The 26,642-nt window shown below is 44.2% G+C and overlaps 1 protein-coding gene across 1 annotated transcript; it reads left to right on the top strand.

Annotated features, from left to right (window-relative positions):
- Window positions 1-23,891: 23,891 nt before the first annotated feature.
- Window positions 23,892-24,824, top strand: TMEM177 (transmembrane protein 177; the record flags this gene model as incomplete). Its single annotated transcript, XM_079539032.1, has 1 exon — window positions 23,892-24,824. One exon carries the CDS (start codon window positions 23,892-23,894, stop codon window positions 24,822-24,824), a length of 933 nt encoding a protein of 310 aa, XP_079395158.1.
- Window positions 24,825-26,642: the final 1,818 nt, after the last annotated feature.

The raw sequence follows: 26,642 nt of genomic DNA, 5'->3' as shown, positions 1-26,642 counted from the left end.
TAAGAGTCGGATGTGGCAGGGTATGAGATGTACAAAGTATGCAGGGCTGGCTCCACTACCAGCAGAGCAGTTGGCCTGGCAGCTGCTGGTGTCATGTGTTTCAGCTCGTGTGCTGTAACACAAGCACATGAGAAGTCATTTGGGCAGCAGCATAGCAGACAATTCAAGAGACAGGAGCGATTTTCTGAGTTCAGTACAGGGGAAGCTCTGAAAAACATGGGTGATTTGTAATGATTTTGGTCATTTTTCTCTTGAGCAATGTCAGGAGGATGGGAGCACCCCATGAGTGCTGACCTTGGGCACAGGGATGGGAACAGCAGACCCCAGAGTGGCTTGGAGCTGCCCCTCCATCTCAGGTGCAGAGTAAGCACAAATAGGAGCTCGGTTCACACGTAATGCATTTAATTCACATTGAGTACATTTATTCCACTGGTTTGCATCCCCTGCAGCCCCCACCCCGCTCCCATTAAGCACTCACATATGCTCCTGGAAGCCAGGGCAGCTGCACCCATCTATCAAAGCCTGTCAGCCAGAGAGCATAGGCTCTTCCCATTAATTAAGCAAATGTAATGTGATTAGCTAAGGCTGTAAATGTTTCACTTAGAGAGCTACAAAACACCGAGCAGCACAAGGCCCATTTTCACACCCTTGTGCCATCTCAGATGTTCCTCTGGGGCTGAGAGGTCTGTGCTCAGATTTCTGCCATTGAGAGAAAACAGGGAGCTGTGGTAACGTTGGGGATGGCTCTTACTTTGTCGCTTTTAAAGTGCTGTTTGAATTATGGGAGCCTGAAGAAGACATTAATTTCTATGCTTCTAAAAATACCTTCCTGCCTACACCTTTTTAAACTGAGGTAACAAGAACTGCTGAAAGCTGAAATTTTGCTAAGAATGTGCACCTCATTTAAGCTTTCTGCGTGCTTTGATGGGAAACATGTATTACTTAACATTTAAAGATCTAAATTGGGGTGCTTCAGGCTGTCAAGCTGAAAGCAAATGGAATGTTCATTGAAAGTCAGGCAGAGAATAAGAACATTCTTGGAGTTGAGTCAAGTAGCATGAACACGATTTACTTAAAGACTTAGAAATTAAAGTGGGATGGAGGTGCCAAGGTCTAATACAGCTAAGCAGCCCCATGCCAGCCCTCAGCTGACTTTCAGGGTGCATGAACCCCAAAGGCACCCCCTGTTCCCAGCCCCATAGATGTTCACAGCCATTGTGAACGTCACAGTTGGACTAAATGATCTCAGGGCTCTTTTCCAACCTTAATGATTCTCTGACTGTGACTTTTCACTCCCACCCTCAGCTCGGTGGGACCCAGAAATGCAGCATTCCTTTCTCCAAATCCCTGCAGCAGCTCAGCCCGATAGGCATGGCTAAGAACGCCCCAGTTGTGGTGGCCGTGCCCACAGATGGATTTGGCAGCTCCACAGCTCCCAGTGGGACTTCCCAGCCACTCACCTCCATGCACGGTTTGCTGGAAGTTAAGCCCAGTGCCCAGTGTGTCACCCTCGGGATCAAAGTCCTGGCACATCCTGTGCTTTCATGTGAATGAGAAATAGCCTGGACTCGAATCACGAGAATCATTTCTTGAAGCCAAATATATTTCAACAAGCCATCTCACCAAGCCCTGACATAGCTTGTGCAATCTTCTAGATGACCCAAACTGCCAGTTTTATTTCCAGAAATCTACTGGGTTTTCTCCAATAGAAAAAGACACGACCATCTCAGCAGCAAGGCAAGACAGGGATGTGTGCCCATTGAGCTCCTCTTCTGTTACGCACACACCCTCATGGACACTGGGGTAAGAACATGCTCTCTGCAATTGCTTTCCCATCGTTCACATAAACATCCCAAGGAGCACCAGGAGGAAAACGTTGCTTGAAAGCCCTCTACCTCCCTACCTGCAACCAGCCAGTGCCACAGGCAGCTGGGGCTGTGGGCAGGAGAAGGGAACGGCTGCTGTTGGCTCACTGTCCTCCAACAGGAGGAGATTCTGCTGCAGCACAGCGCTGCTGATGCTGATGTGGGCCTTGTATTTTAACAGTGCTCTGTGAGCCTCAGCCTCTCCCCTGGGAGTGCTTCTGACTACTGAGGTAGATGTGGAAAGGGGAAGAGGGCTGCTGCTATGCTTATCTCATCTACATAAGTTGCTCCAAAAGTAATGCGTCTTATTCATTTCCATGGAAACTATGACAGACACAAAGAGCCCCTTTGCTTCATGCACACTTCCATGTCAGACTCCATTTTGTCAGACTGTCCTTCTGCTGCCATCTGTCACACCGTGACAAAATGTAACAGAATATTGGTGGGAAGGTTCAACCTCTGACGCCATGGGCCAACATCATAAAATAGGAGGCATTATTTTAAGAGCAGCCCTCATAGATGAATAATACTGGAAGCCTAGATATTTAGCTCAGAGGACCCAAGAAACCCATTTTGTACCTCAATTTGACGCTAGCACTCAATAAGTATTAAAGTAATGGCTCCTTTAAAAAGACTGTAATTATATTTACCAACGCGGTCACTGCAGAGCCCTTTATAACATGTATATATAGTTGCAATTCAGCATGTGCTGTGGGTATTTTATAGGGTTAGTCCTAATATCACAAGCTAATAATACTGAAAGCAGAGAGATGGGTAAATCACAGGGGACAGTGCACTCAGTGTATAGCTAACAGTGATTAAGTAGTTTCTGCTTTCAGGAGAGAGATAAGGGCCCAAAAGAATAGGTCCCTCGATAACATCAGGTAATTCTTATATATGGTCCTCAGCGACACAGGCATAAATCACAATAAAACCCATCTGCAGATCTGAGAGGTGAAACCATAAATCCTGCTTTATAAACGAGACCTGCACATCTGATAGTGTGCACTACTCCGGATTTACAGCGGCTGTAAGCGATGTACCAAGGTTCACAAACCTATCGGCAATCTCTGGCTGGGAATAAGAAGGGAATCAAGATATTGCAAGGGAGGCAGACGTATTTCAAGGTACACCCAGGAATGAGAGGGACCGTGTGTGCGAGTGAGAAACATGCTTTGGGCAGATTTGTCATGTCTTTACACTTGAGCCCCTCTCATCTGGCCCTAGTTTCCGTGCAGCCATGGCACTGTGTTGTGCCCTCCCTTTTGCTCCCCAGCCTGATGAGTAGATGCAGAAAGAGATATTAGAAGTCTTTTCCAACCTTCATGACTCTATGTCTCCATATCCTTACAAGATGCTCTCACCTCTGCAGTTAAACCAAGGTACTATTATTATTGTATTATTATATTGCAGATTATCTCATTTTGTGCTCATTATTGGGACCAGGAAACACCCTGAATTTCATACAGACTTTACACTTGGTATCCATTTGGACGCAGCCACCTAGCACACCCAGCCTGCTTCTTTGGGCAGATCCCCACATGAGCTTTCACTGCAAAATCTCTTCTTACCCCTTCCTTTTTAGCAACTTCACAGCAAATTTCCAGCACATTTTGCAGCTGGGGTTAGAGCAGCCTCACAGAACTAACTTCTCTTCCTGTTAGGGTGTTTCTGCTAAAGCACATTCACATTTCCATATAACTGAGTCCAGCAGCTTTGCTTCTTTCAAAGCAGTGTGCAGCTCCCAGGCATGATCTCTTTCTGTTTTCAAATGTCATCTATGTAAAGTTCAGCACCTCCCAGGTAATCAAAGGCAGCACTGTGTTTTCCTCTAAAATGCTTCAGGGAATGAACAGAACTGAAATGTCAGCTCTAGGAAGAAGTGCCTCCCAAAGGGTGAACAGAGCGCGTGGAAATAACACACACTGTTTCTCTAAGGGCACCTACACAAGAGCTGGTGATGGGCATCAAACTATTTGCTATCTGCCATCTCTCCAGGAATATTTCCTTTGAGGTCTGTAAAAACAAATAAATAAATAAAGATTTCTGTTTTCTCTTTTTGGGTATGCATAAGTACAGAACTCCAGCTGTGTAACACAGGTCCCCGAGACAACTGCATCTGTGCAGGCCGTCCACCTGTTTCTCTGCCTACCTGAATTTCTTGGCCATAGAAACACACAAGGCAAACAGATGGAGGCCTCTGAGAGAAAAACTCAATGCAGAACTCCATGGATGAAGAGAACGCTGTTAATGCTTGTGGTGAGGAAAATCTCCATTTGCCTTTAGACGGTTTGTCTCCTTTTTATTCTCCCATACCTTATTTCAGCATTGCCACAGCGTAGCTCATAGCCAGCCCTTGCACCCGAGTCAGCTGAAAGCTATTAACATTGTCAAGCAGCTCAGAACCAGTCAGTGTTACATGCAAAGCTGCTTTAGACTATCTTCTTAATTAGTTTTGCTGGCACTTGCTGCTAAGAGGAACAGAATAAAATAGAGTTTAATGCACTTGTCTTCCATATTTCCAGAGTATCAAATCTGGGAGGGCTATTAATGGCTGAATTGCGCCACTCAGACTGTCTTTTCATTTCACTTTCTTTTATTGGCAAGTACCACCAACAGTGCACTCGGGGTCAGTTGCGTGGCCGAGGCAGCCATATTCTAAGCCTGAGCTCTTGTCACTCACGAGCCTTTACCAATGTAACAGCCAGCATCAGCTTGTTTGCTGCAGCGTCTCTGGAAGGTCCCAATCCCAGTAGTAACTGTAGTGCTTTCAGACAAGATGTCATGCACTTGTTTTGCCCATAGCTGTCCAGTGCAGCTTGACATTTCTAACCCTCTTTATGGACATCACCTGTGCTCTTCAGCAGTGTAAAGCAAGGGTAAGATGAGCTTTGCAGCACCAGGGGGGTTGTTGCTTCCCATGGGCACTTATCAGAAATGTAATGGCTCCGGACATCCTCACCCAGTGGCCTCTCAAACCTCATGGTTTGCTGGCGGCCACTCTTCATCTTCCTGGCCAGGAAAGACTGGTTGGAGGTGGGATACATCATGTTTCAGATTATAATTGATCTTCAAAGAGCACATTTAATGCTGCTAGCCCACTTCAAAGTGAAGCAGTACCTTCCAACCACCCTCCTCCGTACCATCTGATAGCTTTCTTATGTTATTTTCTCTGAAGATTCATTCCACAGCCTTATAGACATGCTCAGTATCTAAAACCAGCAGGATCTCCAGAGTCTCCTGGCTTTCAGATGTCATCTGCCCGGGACCTGTTGACTAGAAAGACCTGGGGGTCCAGAATATTTCTGCTCCAGGGGCTGCCAGACAGGCAGTCTTCAGGCAGGGAAAGGACCCATCATTCTTTCCCTTCTGCTCCTTAAAAGAATGCAATTCTCCATTTTAAATCTGCAAAGCTCACTGTTTCCCTCTCCCCCCCCCCACCCCCCCCCATTCCCTACAGTGAGCATCTCGAAACTTGAAACAGGCTCCCCTAGCAAATAAAAAGAGGCAGCCCGATTAGTTGCATGGCAGCAAAAGTGGGTTAATCGCAAAAACTGCTTCTTATGCTGTCATGGTTCAGATAAATGGGTTTAGCGCAGCAAGCAGCCAAAGGGCACGCATTAGCGGTTTGTTCTGCAGCAAAGGGAGAGAGCACGCTCAGAGGACACCCCTTGGAGGCATCCGCCTGCTGCCTGCGGAGCTGGTGGCAGACTTCCTGCTGCCTTCAGCAGAGCAGAGACTGTGCTGTAAATAAATATGTCTGCTTCTAAAGGGTACAAGAGGCAGATCAAACACAAGCGAGCTTCTCCTGTATCTTTTCAGATCTTTTCCTTCTTTCCCTCCATGGATTTCTACAGCATTGAAGTTTCATTAAAAAGGCAATGGTTTGAACACTGTTTTTACATAGAGCCTCTGTCCATATTGAAGCTGTGCAGGTGTGGCCAAGGTTTGTTCACCTCAGCATCAGTTCTTTGGAATCTCAACAGTTTGAAGGAGGGAAATGGATATCACCTGCCAGGCAGCAGAGATGAGAGCAAGGAGGCATGGAGGCACTGCTGGGGTCTGGGACTTGGCTGGGGCTGTGGGGAGGGAAATATCACAGAATCACAGAATGGCCAGGGTTGGAAGGGACCTCAAGGGTCGTGAATCTCCAACCCCCCTGTCACCAGGGCCACCAACCTCCCCATTTAATACTAGACCAGTTTGCCCAGGGCTCCATCCGATCTGGCCTTGATCACCTCTGGGGATGGGGCATTACTGATACAGAACATGGTGAGCTTGTCTGATGGCTCATCTAATGCTAGTGTGAAGTAAAGCTGTAGTGTAGTGCAGTAGGTTGGTAAATGGCTGTTAACTACTAGGGGAGTTTATATTCTACTTAAACATGGTTATGAGCTCTTCAAGGGAAGTTTTATGGTGTACTGAGTGGTCAGAAAACATAAGGTAATTTTCCATTTCTTGAGTGAACAACTGCACCAGCTTCTATGGATGCATGGATGGATATAGGACTGGAGTTCTGATATTTCATGTGCAACACAGGCATTAATTCCTGCAAAACAGAGTAATTACAAACTATAAATGAGGCAGAAACTCATATCATTTTGGTGCTTATTGATTTCAGTTCTCATTTCTATCATGTTCTGTTGTTTATCCATTGCTATGGCAAACTCTCACCTAAAAACAATGAAGATGTGTGAAGTTATTAAGCTGTGATTCTCATTTCTAGCTGACACCCCTATGCCTGTCGCTGCCAGCTCCTCTCCTGCAGCCTCTGCTCTCTCTGGAGGTTTCCAACCAGCTCTGCTCCTGCATAGCCCCCAGCATCTCACAAAATGAGGACAGGCTGCTGTTGCACAGCCTCCCCTTCTTCACAGAAAGCAAGAAACAAAGCAGAAGAGCCTTGAGATTTTTTTCTCAATATAGATGTTTTCCTTTCAGCTTCATCATTTGCATTTCTTATTTCTTCATTTGCTGTCTGCTTGAAAAACAGCAACGCAGCCCAGCAGCCAGCTCAGGAAATGGGTCGGGCCCTATTTCTGTGCTTCCATTTATTCCTGTGTAATTGCGTGAGCTCTGAGTCTGCTGCCAGATGTGTCAGGCATGGCACAGATAGGTGACAGCAGCACAGGCAGCCTTGACAGAGCAGGGCATCTCTGGCAGCTTTTACGAATGCACATGTAGAAACACAGCCATGCTCTCCTTGGCTGGCAAGACTGGCAGCAGAGCTGATGTCATAGAAACATTAAAGATAGAAAAGACCTGTAAGATCACCCAGTCCAGTTCTTGAACAGCTCCAGTGACTCCACCACCAGCTTGGGCAGCCTGTTCCAATGCTTTGCCTCTCTTTCATCATGTCCTAGACTGGTACATAAAATGGAAGCAAGAGAGTTGACATTTATCACCTCTCCTCAATATGGTGCGGTCCAACCTCTGCTACAGGTTGGGATGTATGTTTATCTTTGGGACCAGTAGCACCAGCCTGCAATTAGTCTGCTCCCTCTATGGGCAGCGTTTGCATCTCCTCAAAAATGTGTGTTCCCTGTGACAGACTGCTGCTTAAATTAATGCTAGGTTCAGGGTGTTGAAATCCTCCAGCACAGCTGTACTCATGCAAGCTGGCTGCCTATGGGATGGTCAGGATTTGGGCACTGCAGGGCCCTCCATGGATGTGGCAGGGGCTGCAGAGCACCCAGCTGGTGGCTTGGCTGCAGGCAGTGGGAGCCCTGTTGGCATCTGCTGGGTTCTGCTGCAGGAGGGATGATGTTGCTGTTGTGAACCAAGGTGGGTTTGCTGCTTTGTGATGTGCGCCCCAACTGTGTCCACGCTGCTGGTGATTCCACCTGCTCCTCCACATTCTTGCTTTTCAGGGTTCTTACTCCTTTCTCTCCTTTTGTTCCCAGGGTATAACTATTCTGAATCCATGCTAAAACTCACACAGTAAATTCGTTCTCTTCGGGCTCCCCCTGTACTGACCTCCCCAGTGCTATCCCTAAGGCAGCTCTGGCCTCTGGATAACCCCTGTGCTGCCTGGACCTCCAGCCTTCATGGAACAGTCTGCTTCCAGTAGCCCTCAAGCAATTTGGAGAGGATATGGAGATATTATAGCCCAGAGAAAAGGTTCTTAGTAGAGAATATTTGGGTGGGAGGGTGTTGGTTTTTATTTTTTGAAGGAGGAAATATCAAAACATCACTCCTTCCTAGCCTCGGGAGATCCAGAGATGTCACAGCTCTTTGGGAACAGCATTATACCACAGAGACAAACTGCTTTATCTTCTTATTTTCTAATGATATTAAATTGCATTCTTTTTCTGTCCTCGGGGTACATGCTGGCAAATTCGTATCTCATTGTAAATCAAGAGCACTTGCACTAATCTCAGCTAAGTATGACTATGTAGAGAGTAAGATTTTGGCCAGATAATTAGGACATGAAAAACAGCATGGTCACGAGCCTTAAAAACGTCTCACTGATACTTTCATAGTAACCTCTCCACAAGGGTGATCAGGAAGCAAATGCAACCTGCTTAAGAATTAACTACAACCATGATCCCTCCATATGGGAACTGTTGAGTCACGGCCTGAACCACTGATTGAGCACCTGGGGAAAGGACTCAGTCAGCCCTGGGAGCACAAGTGAAGGCAATTCAGCCTGGAAGGTGTGGAGCCTGGCTGCATCTCTCCTAGACCCCATTGAATGGCTGACTGCCACTAGGGAAGGGCAGGGATCTCTTTCTGGAGATCCCTTCTTTTGGAGTTTCCTACTTCAAGCCTAGGATACTGGTGAGCATTTCATTTTTGATTGTCTCTTTCTACCGTGATAATCTTTCTAACTATAAAACTGTAAGATACCATCCTAACCACACCACTCTTCTAACTATACATTTGTTAATTGTACATCCTTCCTTTATGTAAAACCTTTTTTGATGCTCAAGTGAAACAGCCTAATGTCACTCTTAGATTTGTTATTTTGTGATGATAAAAATGTGGTCTGCTTTCATGTGTTTTTATGGTACTCTTTATCGGCTGAAGTTTGATGACATCTTCTGATAATTCACACTTTTTCTGGTTAAAAACAAAACAAAACAAAAACAGTTCCCAATTTTTAACCACAATTTAAAAAGTAGGCTTATGCAACAGCACTGTCTCTCAGCCATCTTCTCCTCGCAGTCCCACCGCTACCACAGCCATCATCCAAGTTGGAATCAATTGACAGGGGAGGAAATTACAGACCTGAAATCTATGGAGGGCCCACAGATTTCATGAAATGAGTAGAGAAGAAGCTAGTAAGAGCCTCAGGCTGCCTCACAGTTGGAGGGAAGGGTGGGGTGAGTGATGTCTGCATGGAAACATTATCGTGTCTGTGGTTTTATCAGTCCAACTTCAACATCATTATGCTTGACTTTTTTGTTATGCTTCTTAACTTCAGCACTTGAGGAGGTATATTTGTATGTGGACTATAATTTTCGTTTTTTCCACCAGTCACCAATGGGACTACTGTTGAGTGCATCCCTTTCTCTGGGTCTGTTTCCCTGCTTTCCTCTCACGTGAGAGCAATGGCAACAGTCCTTTCCTCCTTTTCTACCCCATATACACATGCTATGGGCCTTTCAGGACCTTAACAAGCAAGTGCATTTTATATGATGCTTATACATATCAGCACTTCACGCTTCCTCCCCAACCTGCCTCCCGTGCATTACTTATCTCTGGTTGGTAATCCACCATTGCTTTGACATCTAGCAGCACAATCAAAGCAGAATCTCACTCACCAGTGCTGCAAGGCAAGCAAACCTGTTTCCTTACCACTTTGTCACCTCATCCTGTTTCACAACAGAAAGTTCACAGTACCCCCCATGGCAGGGGGGAGTGGGAGTTTAGCTCCCACCTATGGCTGGTTCAGCCTTTTCAGGTGTGCTAATTTAGCTGTGTCTGTGCCCTTGAACTTCTTTGAAGTGGATTAGCTGCTGGAGAAGCCTCCATAGAGCATGTCACACACATCCAAATACTCTTGCCAAATGTCTAAAAGTATCTTTTACTGCGTGCTGTGAAATATTAATGGATAGAGTGAAAACTGGGCTTCAAAAATAACTACAAAGAAGCAAAAGGAAATGTGATGTAATTTTGCATAGTTTTGGATGGAGGAGAAGCTGATCTAGATTATGGCTAAATTAGGGTTCATTCCAGTGCCTCCTGCTCTATAATGAAGTATCTCTGTGGGAAAAATTTCTGCTCTGAAAGGCTGTGAGGTATTGGAACAGGCTGCCCAAGTGGTGGAGTCACCATCCCTGCAGATGTTCAAGAACTGTGGAGATGTGGCACTGAGGGATGTGGTCAGTGGGCATGGTAGGGATGGATGGCGGTTGGACTGGATGATCTTAGAGGTCTTTTCCAGCCTTTCAGATTCTCTGATTTTTCTTTCCATACCAGAAGGCCTACAGAGGAGTTCACTCTGCCATGCACAGATTTACCGAGCACTAAGGTACAGGAGAGGATCTAATAAGCTCTTAGCTCAACCCCTTTCTCTGTGCCTATTAGCAGAGGGACTGTATTCAGGGACATTAAGCCCTGAGGTGCATCTGACCATCCAACCCCCAGCTCTTCAGACAGACAACTTGATGGAATCTGCCTTTTACTGAAAATGAATAGTTGTACTTCTGTACTTTTGCTATAGTTGCTCCAGTCAGACTACCCAAAAGACCTTGAAATTGCAGTAACAAATGCAAAGCTTAAGAAATTTTAAATTCCCTCCATTAGCCATATTTCTTGGGGTCTGGATGATTTCATTCCTTCCCCACCAATACCATGTCAGTTCATCAGATATTGAGCATTGTGGTACTCCCACTAACTTTTACATTTCCTCCAAAGCTGTCAGTGCTGTCTCTGTCTATTTCTTGTCTGGCATTCTATCTGCAGCTCATACTTTGGATTTCTCTTTTCCTCTTTGTTTCCAAATGCTTCAGGAACAAACTGGCTTTCTGTAACCTTACAGTCACTCCTTCATTTATAAAGCAGCCACCAACACATCTCTCAGATCTGTCTGCAGCATCCAAGGAAAAATCAATTCCAGACATACCATATCAATTTCAACACTTTGTAGGAACTGGCAGAGCTCAAATCTCTTAGCTCTGTATGTCTTGAATCAAATTCTTCTTTGTTTTGTGTAGATACAAATGCAGAACAATCCTCCCAACTTGGAGGAAGTTTAATTCAAGTACACATCTGTCTAAAGAAATTAAATAAATGTGTTGCTCCCAATTCGCATGCTTCTGAGGGGCAGATGTGACTGCTTGCTTTCACAGGCCAAATTTTGAGCCTTTTAATAGTCACTAGTTAACTTTTATCCCAGTTAACTTTTCCTGCATTCTCCAAGGGAATCATAATTTAGCAAGATCATGTCAGAAAAAAAATTCCCATTGATTTAAATTCTAGCATGAGTGATCCTAAAATATGAATCAGAATTGCACAGTGCAGCTTCCACTAGGTCAAGCTTGAAGGGTCTCTCTTTAACCACAATCTAGTATGCGCTCACCCAAGTTCCTTGCATGCAAAAAATATCCTGCTTCATTCCTTTCTTAGCTAAGCTCCCACTGCAGCACTGTAAATATTATCCAGGGAATTTATCTTTTGCCCCCATCACACCATCACTTTTTGCTTTCCTTCCCTTCACTGTCTTATACTCTGCAAGTCCCCACGCTTTACCCTGTGCCTTTACAGAGACAGCAGAAACAATAAACTTTCATTTCCCTCTCTAAACATTATGAAACTGCTTAATTATTAAAATGACTCTGTTGCTTCACTGAAGGGAAAAAGTCAAGCCCTGTATGTTCTAATTGTTTGTTTTCTTCTCAGTTTCCTTGGCATAGGGTTTTACTGTTGTTGTTTTCTTTTTCTGATCTAAGCTTACACAAACATTTCTTGAGACTAAGCATTTAGAAAGTTCCTGGTGAACGAAACTGGGTGAAGCTTACAAGCTTGAATCTTTCAGTGGAGACGTGATGAGGGCAGGTGATCTCATTTTATGGCAACATCTCCTATGAAACTCCGGAATTGGAAGCATGCAGATTGCCATATAAAACCCAGGAGTTATACTAAAGAGACTTGAGTTTGTAGCTGAGCTATAAGAAATAAGTTGCAGAAAGCATTTTCTAATCAAATGTTGGCTCATGCTGTAATAACCTGTGGTTCACCAGGTTTTTGTGGTTTCCAGGCCCTAGCTGGGTTCCCTGCGTGCAGAGGCTGTGCATGCAGAGCTGTTTCCTCACACCTCCCCACAAGCACGTCATCCACCACTGATGCAGGACATCAGCCTCTGGGCTGGGGCAGCATCCTTCTGCCAAAGAGCACAGGCTGTTACCCCCTACTCTAGACCACTTCTGCCCCATGCTGGGAGCTACCCCTAGAAGCTGCTGGCAAGAGAGAGAGATGTGGTCATTGAAATCCGGGCATATGCTCTGTTTGGAGAAAGAGAGAAAGTTTGTCTGCAAACAGCTTGTAGCTTAATGTCTTCAAAGTGTGCCTGTCCTTTCTTGTTTGTGAGGACTGTGCTGTGGGAGATGAAGCAGAGGATTAATAAAGTGGATCTTCAGCGCCTCATTGACTTGAGGATTTGTTAAAGCTGGGTCAGTAAACTCGATTAGCCGGTGGGATGTTCAGGTAGGATTTGTTTTGGGTTTGGGATAGGCTGCTAAAGAAATGCTGGGTGTGCTTCTGTTCTTCTGCTGGGGCTGTGAGTTGAGTTTCGTGCATGTAGGATATGGCAAGACCAAGGTGCTAAAGCATAAGGAAAGCTCCCTGTGCTAAGTGGGGTGAGATGGGCTTTTCTCTAAGCTATTCTTCTGTGCTAGTCACACCCTTGAAGGCTAGCACTGGAGTAGCAGGGCTACTGGCAGAAGTCAGATGGTTGCATTTACAGTGGGCTGTTTCATAAGAAATTCACTGGGTAGAAGTTTGCAGAAGGACTTACTGTACCCAGAATGTTCTCCAGATAAAGATTATGCTTTCAGTTACATGAGGTTCAGTCACACAAAGCACACATAACAGCATGGTGTGGTGATCTCTGGGAGAGAACGTTGTACCTTCTGCCTCAGGATTTGTCCTTACAATTTTCAGTTCCTCCAGACAGAACTGGGAGCTCCTATCTGAGTTCAGTACTCATAGTTACAAAAGGTCCTTCAAAGTGGGTACAAAGCAGGTGCCTTCACTCAGCCGTGCAGCCGTACTATGCAAGCAAAGTACTGTAAAACAGCAGCAGGATGGTGGATGGAGGGCCTTTTTTTCATTTTTGACTTGTTAACCACAGAATTGCAGGAGGCCATTGGTCCAATTCCTCTGCTCAAGCTGCTAAATTCAGTTATTTGTATATACTTTAGGCAGAACATTGTGATGTTTTGTTTTCCTAAACCAATACACCATTTTTTAGGATCTGCCATAACTTTGTTCCAGTATTTTACCAGTGGTTGGATGAATCTTCTGATAATGACTACCTGAGTACAGTGCAAAATCAGAAGAATCTCCTGAAACCGATTTGCCCTCTGTCAAATAGAGATGTTTTACGTAAAATCTGGAGGGATCCAGAGCTGTAAAGAAATGTATAGTGAACTGGAGGTCTTAGTTGGGCAGCACAAAGCTTCAGAAAACAGAGTATGGGAACATGATTCTCTACTCTGATGTTTTTCCACAACAGCTCCTGGAGGAAAATACAGCTCGTGAAGCATTGAGCCTGCAAATTAAATATGTTGTGTCATCTGTGCAGTCAAGAATAGGGTCACTCCTTATATAATACTGCAGGCTGCTCTTACAGAAATAAGTGACACTCCTGGATCAAAATGGTCCAGGTTCTGCTTTCCAGGCCTTGCTGTTGTGCAATATTAAGGAGTGGGATACATGTTTTATCACACAATACAGAGAAACTCTGCAGTCATACAGCCAAGTTTAAAGTTAAATTCAAATGGAAAACAATTTGAGTAGAAAAAAATTAAACATTACAAAAAGTAACACTTCCCAGACAAAGCTGCTGAAGATAAAGATTTTCTCATCATCCTTGGAAGCGGGGGAGCTCTGGGGAAAGGATGAGTGGAAAGGAGTCAAGAAAGGTCTGTTCAGCAGCTCTTCCCGGGGAGCTTGACCAGAATCAGCTCTGGGGTGAAAAAAGGCTGGGGACAGAGTGCTGAACTCACGTGGCTGCTGTACAAAGCCCTGAGCTACTGTAAACAAGTGTTAGGACAAGTCCTTCTCTTCAGGGCAGCTCTCCAAGGGTTCATCTTCCAGTCTGCACTCGTATCTGGGATTGCGTCCGCCCAAGTGCCACACCTTGCACTTGGCCTTATAAAAAACCTCATTAGATTCTCATATGCACACCTTTTGAGCGTGTCCAGGTCCCTCTGGAGGGTGTCCCTCCCTTCTATCGTGCCAACTGTGCCACTCAGTTTGGTGTCACCAAACATCAGGAATCAAACAGTACATGCAATCCTAGTGAGCTCCAGTGAGCAAAAGATTTTGAATTGAAGTTGCTCTATGCACTGTTTATCCAGAACTGATTATGTCAACACAAATGTACTTTCTGTTTTTTGTTCTCCACTGCTTTTCAAAAATCTCCTCTAATTAGCACAGCCTGAGATAGCAATTAACAGCAGCTAGCAGCTGAACAACCCTGATGATCACCTCCAATTAAAAGAGATTAGACGAAACCTGGAATTTTGCCTTATTTACTTGAGATGTTTGATTCTTTTTATCTCTGATCCAAAGCCCACCAGAGTCAAATAAATATTTCTATTTCTTCTAGGCTTTTGTTCAACACCTTTGCCAATAACCATTTAGTCGCAGGCTGACTGCTAGCATGTGTAATCAAAACAAACCTTGCAACTGGGTGCTAAATAGTATTTATGGGCAGCGGGGACTCAGCAGACTTTCAGGCAAGAGACAGAGGCTCTCTAGATCTCTCCTGAGGTCCCTGGCAGGGTAAAGGCAATGCTCAGCCACAGCTGTCAGTTGGAAAGTTTTTCTGTCCGTTTTAGCCGGGTTTTATTACACCCATTTATAAATGGATGAACTCCTACAAAGACAAAGTTGGTGCTCTATTTATGTTTTCCCTATTTCCATGTGTATTAACTTAGTCACTGCAGTCCTACTGGAAAACGAATCAATAATCTCTTCACTAACATTCAGATCTATTAATTTTGGCATCCTCTGTGCAACGAGCATCTTTTTCTCAGATTGCACATTGCCCACATTTTGCACCATAGGCAGCTTTGCAGGAAAAAAACAACAAACAAGATATATTGCAGATAATAGCAGAGATGAAGAAAAGACAAAAAGTTGGCCTCCTGAGATGGGGCAGTAGGTGAGCTAGCACTACTTTATCCCTGTGGTTATTGTTATCAGGGTTTTTAGGTTTGGGGATTTTAGTAAATTTATTTATCCTATACTAACAATACTAAGCATGTAAGTAAGCTCTTGATCTTTGCTTAAAATGATTAGCCACAGATCACATCCTTAAAAATGATTCTTAATGCTTATCGAATATGCATGTTGAAAGGAAACAAAACTGAGGTGGCCTGGATCTTGAGAGGAACCACATAATCACTCTGGGGGAGTCTTAGGGGAGTGAGAGATCTTGCTGGCGATCCAGACATCTGCCTTAGAAGAAAGAGAAGACTTGAATATGTTCCCACACAGAAGCTGCCCTTTTCCTTCAGTTAAATGTACTGTCCAAGAAAAAACTCTAGGTCTCAATCCCATTTTCTTGTGATTATTTTGTTTGTTTGTTTGTTTAATAAAATGTTGGATTTTCAGTGGAAACAGAAAATGATTCCTGCATTAATAGAATATATCTTTCATTACTACTATCAGCATGAGTCTTCCTAGATCATACAGATGTGCATCTGTGTTCAGCTCATCTCTGAATGAGACAAGTCTTAAATCAAGGGGGTTTCTGTGAACTCAGTATGTTCCAAGGAGCTCCCACTTTACCATTATGTTGCACTTTCTCTGCATTTAATCCACATGCTTCTATTGATAACCCTGCCCCAGAGCTGGGGTGTCTTCTTGGCTGGATTGGGTGAGCTGTGCTTGTGCCAGAAGTACATACTGCTTTTTGTAGGCTTCAAATAAAGAATTGTCACAGACGATATTATGGCATCTCTGATCTAACTTTCTTCATCCAGCCTCTCCTGGTACAATCTGATCTTTAGTGTTAGCATTGCATACAGTAATTAATACTAATCCCCTTCATGGCAGTTCCACAGAAGAGAAAGCCTCTGAATTTACTTATGCTCTGCCTCCCAGTAACAGCAGCAAGAGCCAGGATCAAGTCAGCCTCTGGACTGGGATTATAAACATTTCAAAGTTTTGCTCCAAAATGGAATCCAATGACTTGGTCCACAAAGCCTTTGTTCCCCACCCCTCTCCTGCATGAATAGCCTACATCCTGTTTGTACCTTCCACAGTTATTAATGAGATAGAAAAATACATCTGCAGTGATGGAAAGTCACAGTGTTGGTGAAGTCTTTTCACTGCAGAGCAGTGCCTGGTGACTTCCTTACTGACATATTCCCAATTTCTCCTTCCTGTCGAATATCATTGATTTCGGAGTAAGGGTATTAGGAAGGGTAACTATTACGGAGGCTAGATAATAATGATTAACTCTGTTAATTATTATAGTATTGCCTTTAAGAAACAGCATCCTTCCAAGTCTGAAGGGAAATGGCACTAAGTAGCTGTATTGTGAAGGTATGTGACATTCTAATTCACTATAGGTACCTCACTACAGCTAGCTAATCGTAGAACCAGAGCTCTTGAAGATAAAGATTCTATCTGCTACAGACAATGTGCAATTGTCCTGGATACAGCAAGTATGGCTCATATGCACTGACAGGAAATCCCAGGCTAGACAATCAACTTATGTTTCTGAGTTTTCCTCTGATTTTGCCAAACGGTATCACGATGATGTCTGTGACATGACTAGAGCCTAATGCCTTTTAAAATACAATATGGTATAGCATCTGTCTGCACAACGTGGAGAGATCTGAAGCAGTTTTAAATAGCAACAGTCTATTTGCAAGACCATGGAGTCCAGCATGAATTGATTTGCCCAGAATCTACGAGTGGCTTTCCTTCTCAGTTCTCTGCTGCCAGTATTCCAATTTTCCATCACATCTATGCTTACCTGGATCCATGTCTGTTAGCTGCAGCAGACATTGCAATGTACATTCAGATCAGTTTGTTGTTTTTTTTTTTTAATGATTACACTTAAGATCTCTGATTACGCAGAATGCTTTATCATCAACCTTTCTACTTCTGTTAACTACAGCCAGAGCTGAAGGAGCTGGTACGTTTGGTCCCAGAATCTGAAAATGCAGAAGCTAAGCACTAAAAACATGATTATATGCATGTTTTCTCTTTCCCACAAAGAATCTGCCTGAGTTTTAAGTAAATCTGGACCAGTAGAGGAATACTTCCAAATATAATGCCAACAGTGTTTGAGTGAAAACAACTCAGTGCCATGTAGCTGGCCCACTGCCTCACAGCCTCTTTGCTGCCTTCTTTGCTGCTTTTGATCCCCAACCAATTCTAAGTTTTGTATATGGGAGAAAAAAAATCTCTTCCAAGCCCCTCTGAAGACTTGTTGATGTTTTTTGATCTATGTACCTGCCCATTCCAATGACTCCATCAAGTTTTTACTCATTCTTGAATACTGGAGCCTGAAGACTTCATGTGAAACCAGAAATGTGATTCTTTATTCTATTCCCACATTTGTGCTTCTCAGTGTTCCTTCTTTCCTACACATCACTGTTCCTGAGAAGGTAGTACAAGCTATGTATTTATTTTCAAGGACTAAGATAAAGAGTTGGAACAGATCATCTTTTTGTACAGGAAAGGCTTAACAAGGAGACAGGGAACTTTTTGTCCTACTACTTTTTGCATGTGGCTTTGACTACCAGCATAAGACTGGCAAAGCTTTTGCCATTCCTGCCAGACCTTGATGAAAGGGGAAATGTGAGTTCTAACCTGTGCTATCTGAGCACGCAGCAAAATCCTAGAGTACAGCTGTCTCCTGTCTCCCACATCAGCTAGAGAGTATGAATGCTAAGTTTACCTCATCACTTCAAAGTTATGAATTTTGTTTATTGCTAGATTAAGCTCAGTTACGAGCTTGCACTAGATCATTTGGGATTTAACTATAAGAGGAACAGTAGGGGTGGGACATGCAAAGACACATCCTCAGTATTGGTTGATATTTTCCCTCTTCACCAACTGAAATTGCGGAGGTCTCCAGAGGAACTGAAACTGCTGAGATCTCTGCAGCTGCACCTTTGTGCTCCTGCTCAACCCTTTGTACACTTCAGTCCCACCATCACTTTGCTATTAGCTACAGCATGGAGATGTGCAGCTTGCTCAGACACACAGACTGGAAAGCCATTTTGCCACAAGCTTTTCTTTCCCACTAGTGAAGTAAGATGACTATTTAACTATGAAGTCTTGACCTCAACACTTGTCAAGAACCTTAACATTCACTTAATATGTCAGTTTTCAGTGCACTCTCTGCTGTCTTTTAAGAGGAAGTACTTCCAGCATGAGTCATTGTAAGCCACTTCAACACAGGTACAGTCTACATACTTGTTTTGTTTAAGGGCCTTGCACTGCTCCTCGTGTGTCCCCCAAACCATTGCTGAAGCACTGCACTTAGTGATGTGGAAAGGCAGGCAACGTAGCTGCATAAAAAAACAAGCTGTCATATCACACCCTTCCTCCATGACAAGATCTTCCCCAAATCTTCTACCACATCTCAAGGAACCTCTTGTGCTCTAATGTTTCCTGTTATTCATCAAACAACTTATCTTCCTCTTTATTTTGACAATAATTTTGTAGAATCCCCTAATGTCCATACTGCCCAGTCCCTTGTTTTTCAAGGCTGGTTCTGTAAATAATTAGCAGATGATCCCTGCTCTGCAAACTCATCTCTTTCTGCTGTTGATGTTACTCTACTGTCATACTTGCACTACATTTCCCCAGTCCCACAATCCTGCAGTGTGTGCTCCATCTGACAACACCTACAGAAACTGAATTACAGGAAGAAGTGTTTGTGACACACTACATTGCATGAAACTGGGCTAGCATTGCACAGCTCTTCATGTTGCTCCCCATTACAGTTTGTCTGGAGGCAAGATGACCCCAAAGAGGGCTATAAGAGGGCAGATAAACAGACTCCAGAAGGGAATAAGGGATTATGAGAAGAAATATCTCTTTATGATTGGTGGATTCACCGATGGACCATTTTTTATTTTGAAGATCACATATGCAGAGGAGACTGCGAGAGCACACATGTATTAAGAGATACTGAAGTCAGTGGTTTTCAGTTCTGTACTTAAACGAAAACATCAACCTTTTTGCTAATGCAGCAGTAGGGCTTTACTCACAGAACTGTAAATTAGAGAGGCAGATAATGGTAAGAGTAGATATTTCTTCTGGTAAAACTTCAGACAGAGCCGCTGTTTGTGAATCACTGACTTAGAACATGTCCTGTAGCACCACCTAGCAGGCTAATTTAAAAGAGGCCTGTATCCCTTACTCCCTGACCACGAGTTGCTTGTACAACAGACACAGGCTGCATTCCATTCTTTCATCTTCCATTCTGTAGCAGCTGCTTCTTAAAACCAGCATTATGTCAGCCTGATGCTTAGAAAAGCTGGGATCTTTACTTTCCATAATCACATTTATGATGAACCTACACTATTAATGCAAACTGAACCAATGCCTTGAGTATTTGCATGAGAAACCATTGGCCACTAGACATCAGCTGGGAAAGGCACCTTTCAGAAAGTACAAACCAATCCAAACATTTATCCAAATTCTCCACTAGAGTAAGTGAGTCCTAGCAACAAGCAGGCTTTCAAAATCCATCGTCAGTGTGTCTTAATTAGTATGGAGTACAGTCCGAAGTAGCCCCTCATCATCTGCACTTTTCCTTTGTACTTCTGCATGGAGGATGAGTGTCAGTACCTAATTACAGATGATAAATTTTGGCAGATGATGGAATTTCACACTGAGGCTGCAGACCCATGGCTATTAAGGTTGTCTGCTGATAAAGGGGAATATAAAGCTCTAGTCTCCTTTTTTTGCTGGCTGCCTCTCACTGCCTTGTCACTCTTCAGACTTTTCCATGATCCCATTCAAGTTAGTAACTAGTAGAAAATGATTGTGGTTGCTTTTTCTGTTTGTTTGTTTTCACTATGGGAAGTTTTCTGCTGACAGCGAGTTCAAAGCAGGTCATGAAAAGATCTGATGAATGCCAGACCTGGCAAAAAGTGAGGTTCAGAGGGAGAAAGATGTGGGAAAGGTAAGATCTTTTCTCTGACTTCTCCCTTTGGGTGGCAGCAAACTGCTAATCTGTCCTGCAATTCCGCATAAAACTATAACCTAAGGCTAGAACGGTGTCCTCTCACAAAGGAGGGTGTTTTCTTAGCAGTTAGCAACTTGCCTATTGGGAGTTAAAACCAAGGATGCCATTAACAGTCTCTGTTCACATAAGGAGATAAGCTGGCTAGGCCTGGCCAGCTGGGTCTCTGTAGCACTAGCATTTGTATAATGCTGGGGATCAGCAGGAGATAACTGAGCAGGAAAAAGATGAGAGTGATTTGTTTATTAGGGTACATTCATACAAGTTGTAGCAAAATATTTCAATTCTAATGAAAGCTCTTAAGTTCACAGTCTTGACTCTTTCATCTGAAGATAGATCTCAAGCCAAAATTCAAAAATGGTCTTCTCTGCACTGACCAAACCAGGGGACCTCAGCCCTCATCCTGATCATCCGCTCTTCCATCACCTTTTTGCCCTCCGTTGTTTCTGCAGCAGAAGGGCTCTGTTAATGATGTATAAAGAGGGGATTTAAGCAGGATTAAGCCGTGGAACCGTAACACTGAAACACAAAGACACGTATTAAAATCCCAGTGATATTCACACAGTTTTCCCCCCTTGCTGTCACAGCACACAGCTGACGTTTCTGAGCTGCAAACCTCGGCTGCCCAAAACCTGAAGAATTCTGCGTGAAAGGGTGACTTTAATTTCTGAAATGAGGGGAACGCTTCCCTTACACAACACCCCTCTGCACGGCGTGCTGTCACCACACCAGGCTCGGGCCGAGCCGGATGGGGCTGGCACAGCTGTCCTCACGCCTGCAGCTCTTCCAGCTGGCACCGCGGCCCTGCGGCAGCAGCTGCGGGTTTCTGGGCTCCGGAGGGCGGGGAAGCGACACGACCCGGGGTACGAGGCCTAGGGTAGCCAAGCCACGCAGCACGGCACACAGCGCAGAACGCAAAGGGGGGACGCTCTAGCTTTAAAAGGCCCCGTTAAAAGGACGAGCCCCATCGCCCGCCCCTTCCTCTTCCGCCCTCCGCCCGTCGGAGCCCCGCCTCGGCTGCAGCCGCGGTGCGGGAGCCCCGGTAGGTGCGGGCGGGGGGAGGTGAAGCCGCTCTTCGCTGCCGCCCTTCGCTGCCGTCGGGGCGGGCTGCCGGCCCCAGGCCCCCGCTGGAGCTGGGCGGGGAGCGGTCACCGGGCTTCTGCGGGGCGGGAGGGAGAGGGAACAGCTTCTAGGCCGGCTCCAGCCCCGGCCCTGCTTTTGCAGCTGAAATCCTCGTTCTCTCTCACGAATTTGTTTGTACGTGCACGCAGTGGCAAAGAGTATTTCAGCTCTTGAGGGAGACAGGCCTATAAATCGCGGTGTGGCTTCATCAGAATTCAGTAAGTTAAGTCAGAGTTTGCGGGGTATGCTCCAGTATAAATCACCACGTGGCTCCTGCTTGCCTTCCTTACCAGTAAGTTGCACAAAGGTTAAGAATACCACGTGCCTGCGGTGTGATGGTGTGGGCTCTGAGCTGGGGCTGGGTGCTGACAGCTCCTGGGGGTATTTCTTCCTCTTTTCTTTTCATGGACGCTGACCACCACGGCCTGATTGATTACTGATTTCTGCTGGTCACACTGGGTGCATGGCAGAACAGTAGGGTGTCATCCAGCTGGGGCTGGCCTTTCCTGTAACGGCATGGCCTTACCATCAGATCTACCTACCAGTCTGCCTTTGCCAAGAGGTCGTTAACTCCCAGGGAATCCTTTGTGTTTAATATTACCATCTTCTGCTTTTGGCTCCGCTGCCAAGGATGTTTTCTCCCAAAAGTGGGTTTTCAGCCAAGCTTTCAGTGCTTTGGAGTGTTTTTCTTAAATAATTTTGTCAAACAAATCAGCACCTCCAGTCCTCTGTTAGAATGCCACTAGTTATTATTCTGAGCAATGTAAATGTAATGATTGCACACTTATGTGCATCATTGTTGCTGTTAAGCGCTCAGTGAGTGTTAGGTGCAGTATAAACATTCAAGGATTCTTCTGGTGAATTTAGTTAGAAAGGACTTCACGGGAGGGAGTTGTAATAACCTATCATTAAAACGCCGCCTTTAATTTTATCCCTTTCTGCACCCCTATGTTTGATACCCATTTGCCATTGATCATGGCTGGTGTATCCTGGCACATTGCACAGTGCTGGTTTGTGATGTTACAGCCCCCAGTTGTCTGCTCTGCCCTTTGTGGGAGGGTATCGTTCAGCCTGAGGGGAAGGAAAGAGTGTATAGCAAAGTTTCAGCTGCTGCGGTACAAAGCCCAGCAGCTCAGCAAAACCCAGCTTTGATGGTACTCTGCACTGAGGCCTCAGTAGTTCCATCCAAACAGTTTCCTTTTGCTACCTCGGCTTTCCATGAGGACAGCTGGAAATAGCAGTGTCTGAAACAGCTGCAGCAAGATTCTCCCCAGCACATGTGTTACGGCTCTGAGAGATGAAGCATTGCAAAATGCAGATGGGAACGGGCACCCAAGTGTCATTGATCTCTTTTGGATTTAGGCACCTAATTCATAGAATCATAGAATGGCTTAAGTTGGAAGAGTCCTTGAAAATCATCTAGTTCCGCACCCTTGCTGCAGGCAGGGTTGGATTAACCAGTAATTAACCATTTATTAACTGTTATGACTTTACAGTCACTTCATTTTAGGAGAGGATTCTGTAGCCACTGGGATTTTTTTTAAGAGATTAGAGCTCTCCTAGGCTCTAACCCATCATATGGCTTGGTCCATAAAAGGAGCTGATATTCCCCAAGGGAAGCAGAACTCTTGAACTGAAGGAGCTGGCAGGTTGGGAAGTTTTTATATTTATCAACTGATGTGAATAGTCACAGCATAGCCATCTGCCCTCAAACAGTTTTTATCTCTGTTTCTGCCCTGAATTGCATGAATTATTTGTCAGACAAATTATTTCAGACAAATTTTTTTTTAAATTGCCCCTGAAAGGATGCTGGTGTTTGCAAATAGCTGTTTGCAAGTAAGGTGGAACCACAACCTATCAGGTGAAATCTGAAAAACTAGAAGAAGGACGTACTTTCTTTTTCATTGTGTTTTGAAGTTGATTATCCATTAGAGGAAACTCCAAAGGCAAGTTCTGTCTCCTGACATTTTCAAATCAAGATATGATCCCATTTTGGATGTTGTAATTAAGCTCAAGTTACAGAGTTTAATTTTGAGGTAACTAAATAAAATTCTTGGAAATACACGGTGGAGGATGTTAGGGTAGATTCATCTAATTGTTGTCTCTTTCTGGCCTTAATATCTGCAGACTGCTGCCGTAGTGGAGTGCAGCAGTAGGACTGCTGGCAAGGAGTAGTGTATCGGGTAAATACAGAATGTCTATTGATTGCTGGGGAGAGGAGGAAGCGTGGTGGCTTTATTATTGGCCTTACCACAATGAATTGATTTACTGGAGGAGAGGGAGAAGTTAATTCTTTGTTTCAGTTATCCTTTGTTGTTCAGAGGTCCCAAAATTAGTGAGTATTGCCTTCTCTGTCGAAGTATTCTGTGTTTTGTTGATGCATATGAAGATTTGTTTCATCAGTTATTGTTCTCTGCTGCTTGTTACGTTGTTTTTAAAATGTTACAGGGATGCAAGACCTATTTAAGCACACTTTAATTCCTGATTCTGTGTTACAAACAGGTTAGAATTTGACTATGGGAGTGCAGTTCCTGCGGAAGACATCCGTGTGGTTCAAGAAACACAAGATCACCTTGTTGGCTACTTCTTGCGTGGGACTGTTTGGCGCTAACCTTTCCTATCATGTATTTCCTAAGCAGACGTTCAAACTGTTGCATGAGTGCTGGTCAGATGGGCAGCCAGCTGAGCTTTCTCAGAGGCTCTGTGCTGTTTTTCAGGATGTCCTTCAAGATACTGCAGTGAAGTCCACCAACTACCAAGCCTTTGCAGCTTCTGGCTTCCACCCGGTCAGTGCTGGAATCCCCTGGCTGCCTTCAGGTTCTTTGGTGGGCATCCCTCCTAATTTTGATAGCACAATTGAGGATAAAAGAGGAATAGTCAATCATGTTGTTGTGATTGGTGGCAAGGAAGTAGACTGGGAAAGCAATGAAGGTGTTGCTTTGAAGGAAGCTCTGACATTTTCACTTGAAGCACAGAAGTTTGCACTTGCCAGAGAAGTTGTGTATTTGCAGAATGGCAGCCCGTTAGCGAGTGCAGCCGTGGCTCCAATGTGCTTAGCTGGTACATGTCTCTGTGGGACAGGTATAAAGATAGCTCTGGGTCTGTATTCTGGCCCCAGGGTACTTCGCAGCATCTGTAATCTCATAATTGCTGCCGCTGGACTAATCCTCTATTACATTTCTTATGATGCTATGACCTATCACCTGGACTGCAAGGCTGACAGAAATGCAGCTACTGTATCCAAAGACTATGCCAAAGGTGGAGTGGAATTTTATGACAAAATCCTGTCCCGCAACAGGATTCTTCGTGCTCTGATGGGCAAAGAAGGGACAAAAATATATGCCCCAAGTGGTAACCTTTTCCCAAGGCACTGGTTCAGAATAAAGTATACCCCATACACTTACCGAAGAGATTTAATTGTTAATATTTTAAAAGAGCTCCAGGCATAGGAAGGGAGTGCTTGAACTTTATACTTGTAAATTATGTATTCTCTTTGGAACACTGCTGTGCTGGTTTTTTTTTTTTTTCTTCTCTATGTCTTCATTAGAATTTTGGGGTTTATTTTTGCATATAGTTTGGAAGGAGTTATTGCACATTCCGTGAATAAAGAATTCTCTCTTAAAATATTAAAGAGTTGCTTCAAAAGTGCTCCGCTCTGTGTGCATCTTAAATCACAAGACCACTGAGGAAGGGAGCTGCTCAGATGCTAATCTGGAACTTGTGCTGTTCTGCTCCCCCTTACTGCCAGTTTCAGGCTGGAAAATGGCAAGGGTAAAGTCAGAGTTTTGGGATCATTGTCATTTAAACATGGGTAGTGTTGTGAATTTTTGCCATTCCTCTTATGCTATAGCACTAACATGTTGAAACGACTGGGAGTCTGTGTTGTGCAGTTACATAAACACTGAGACATAGCACTTATGCCCTGTGTAAGTTCTTAGGCTGTGTAAATTCTTACACTACAATCACTGTTCTTCAGTAGGGCAGGCCAATTGTGCTGCCATTTACACAAATACAGCTAGATTACTACTGCACCTGTAGCTTAAATCTGGTTTCATCAGGATGTCACTGTGACCGCAGAGAGGATGAGTGTCCCAACAGCAGGAGTATGAAACTAACATCTGCTGTAAGTTGGGTGTTCTCTCACAAGTGGGATCATGCTGTTCAGAAGAGGAATTTCAGTTTGCTTTGGTATGGCTTTTGTTTCATTTTAAAATACATCTTGTTTTTTGTCAACTTTTATGTCAAGGAATAAAGACAAGGTCAAAGAAATAAGTCTCTATCCATCACAATAGTAAGTCTTGCCAATGTTTACTCAAAGTATCACCAAGTTCTGTTTTGCTTTGAATCGGGTATTGACATAAAGTTGATATACTGACAGCTGGGGCACTGGTGTTGCTTTACATTGCTTAAGCTGTATCTCTAAGTTGTTTGGGTTTCTGCTGTGTGATGGGTATTTTTCTGAACCATTTCTGATCACTTGTGTTTGTCCTTGAAGCATCAAGTCATGAGATGTCTCTTAGATTCTTTCTGGCTATGGGACATAAGTTTATTGTTCTCTTGACCTTTCTGAAAGAGTTTGGCAGAATCTCCTGTTCTGTGGAATAAAGAGACTTTACTTTCAGGCTGCAGGTTTTCAAAGCTCCAGGCTAAATTTTATTTGCCTTTTCTTCCAGGTAAATCCAATATAAAAGGTCAAGATAGAGTTTTGCTGGTTTAGTAATGTAGTGGCTGGAGGCTGGAATATAATTCCTGTTTTATGTAGTCTGTGAATTCAATTCATCTTCATGCTACTCCATTAAGTCTGAATTCCATTAAATAACACAGGAGAGAACTTGTCCCACTTCTTTGGCTTAAGGAGTTGCTGCTACATAAAGAGTGCAGAGAGGAAATAGAGTCCTTATTTGAGATTTACAGCGGTAGCAATTTAAAGCAAAATTTAGTTTAAAAAACCAACTAGTCCTTGCTGCTCTTCATCAGGGTGCCTGCAGTTAGTGCTGTTATTTGACATTCTCAGGCTGTAAGATCCAGTAATGCTAATGGATTTTGCAGTCGTGCTCTTTGCGTTACTCTTCCAGCTGGATTGTCCAAGCGGCTCCACGTATCCGTAGGTGCTGTGTCAGATTTAGCCTTTTAACTTGCTGTTGGTGTCAGTGTGGGATTGCAGGCTAGTTGTTCTGAGACATACTCTCTTGCCTTCATAAGAGATGTGCTTACCAAGGGCTTGCGCGCCTGGATCTCTGTGTAGTTAAGCTCCTATTCTATAGCCA

The sequence above is a fragment of the Tetrao urogallus genome (genome assembly GCF_951394365.1).
Source record: "Tetrao urogallus genome assembly, chromosome: 8".
NCBI classification, from domain to species: domain Eukaryota; kingdom Metazoa; phylum Chordata; class Aves; order Galliformes; family Phasianidae; genus Tetrao; species Tetrao urogallus.
Note: the sequence above shows the minus strand (reverse complement) of the source record. Positions and strands in the feature narration are given on the sequence as shown.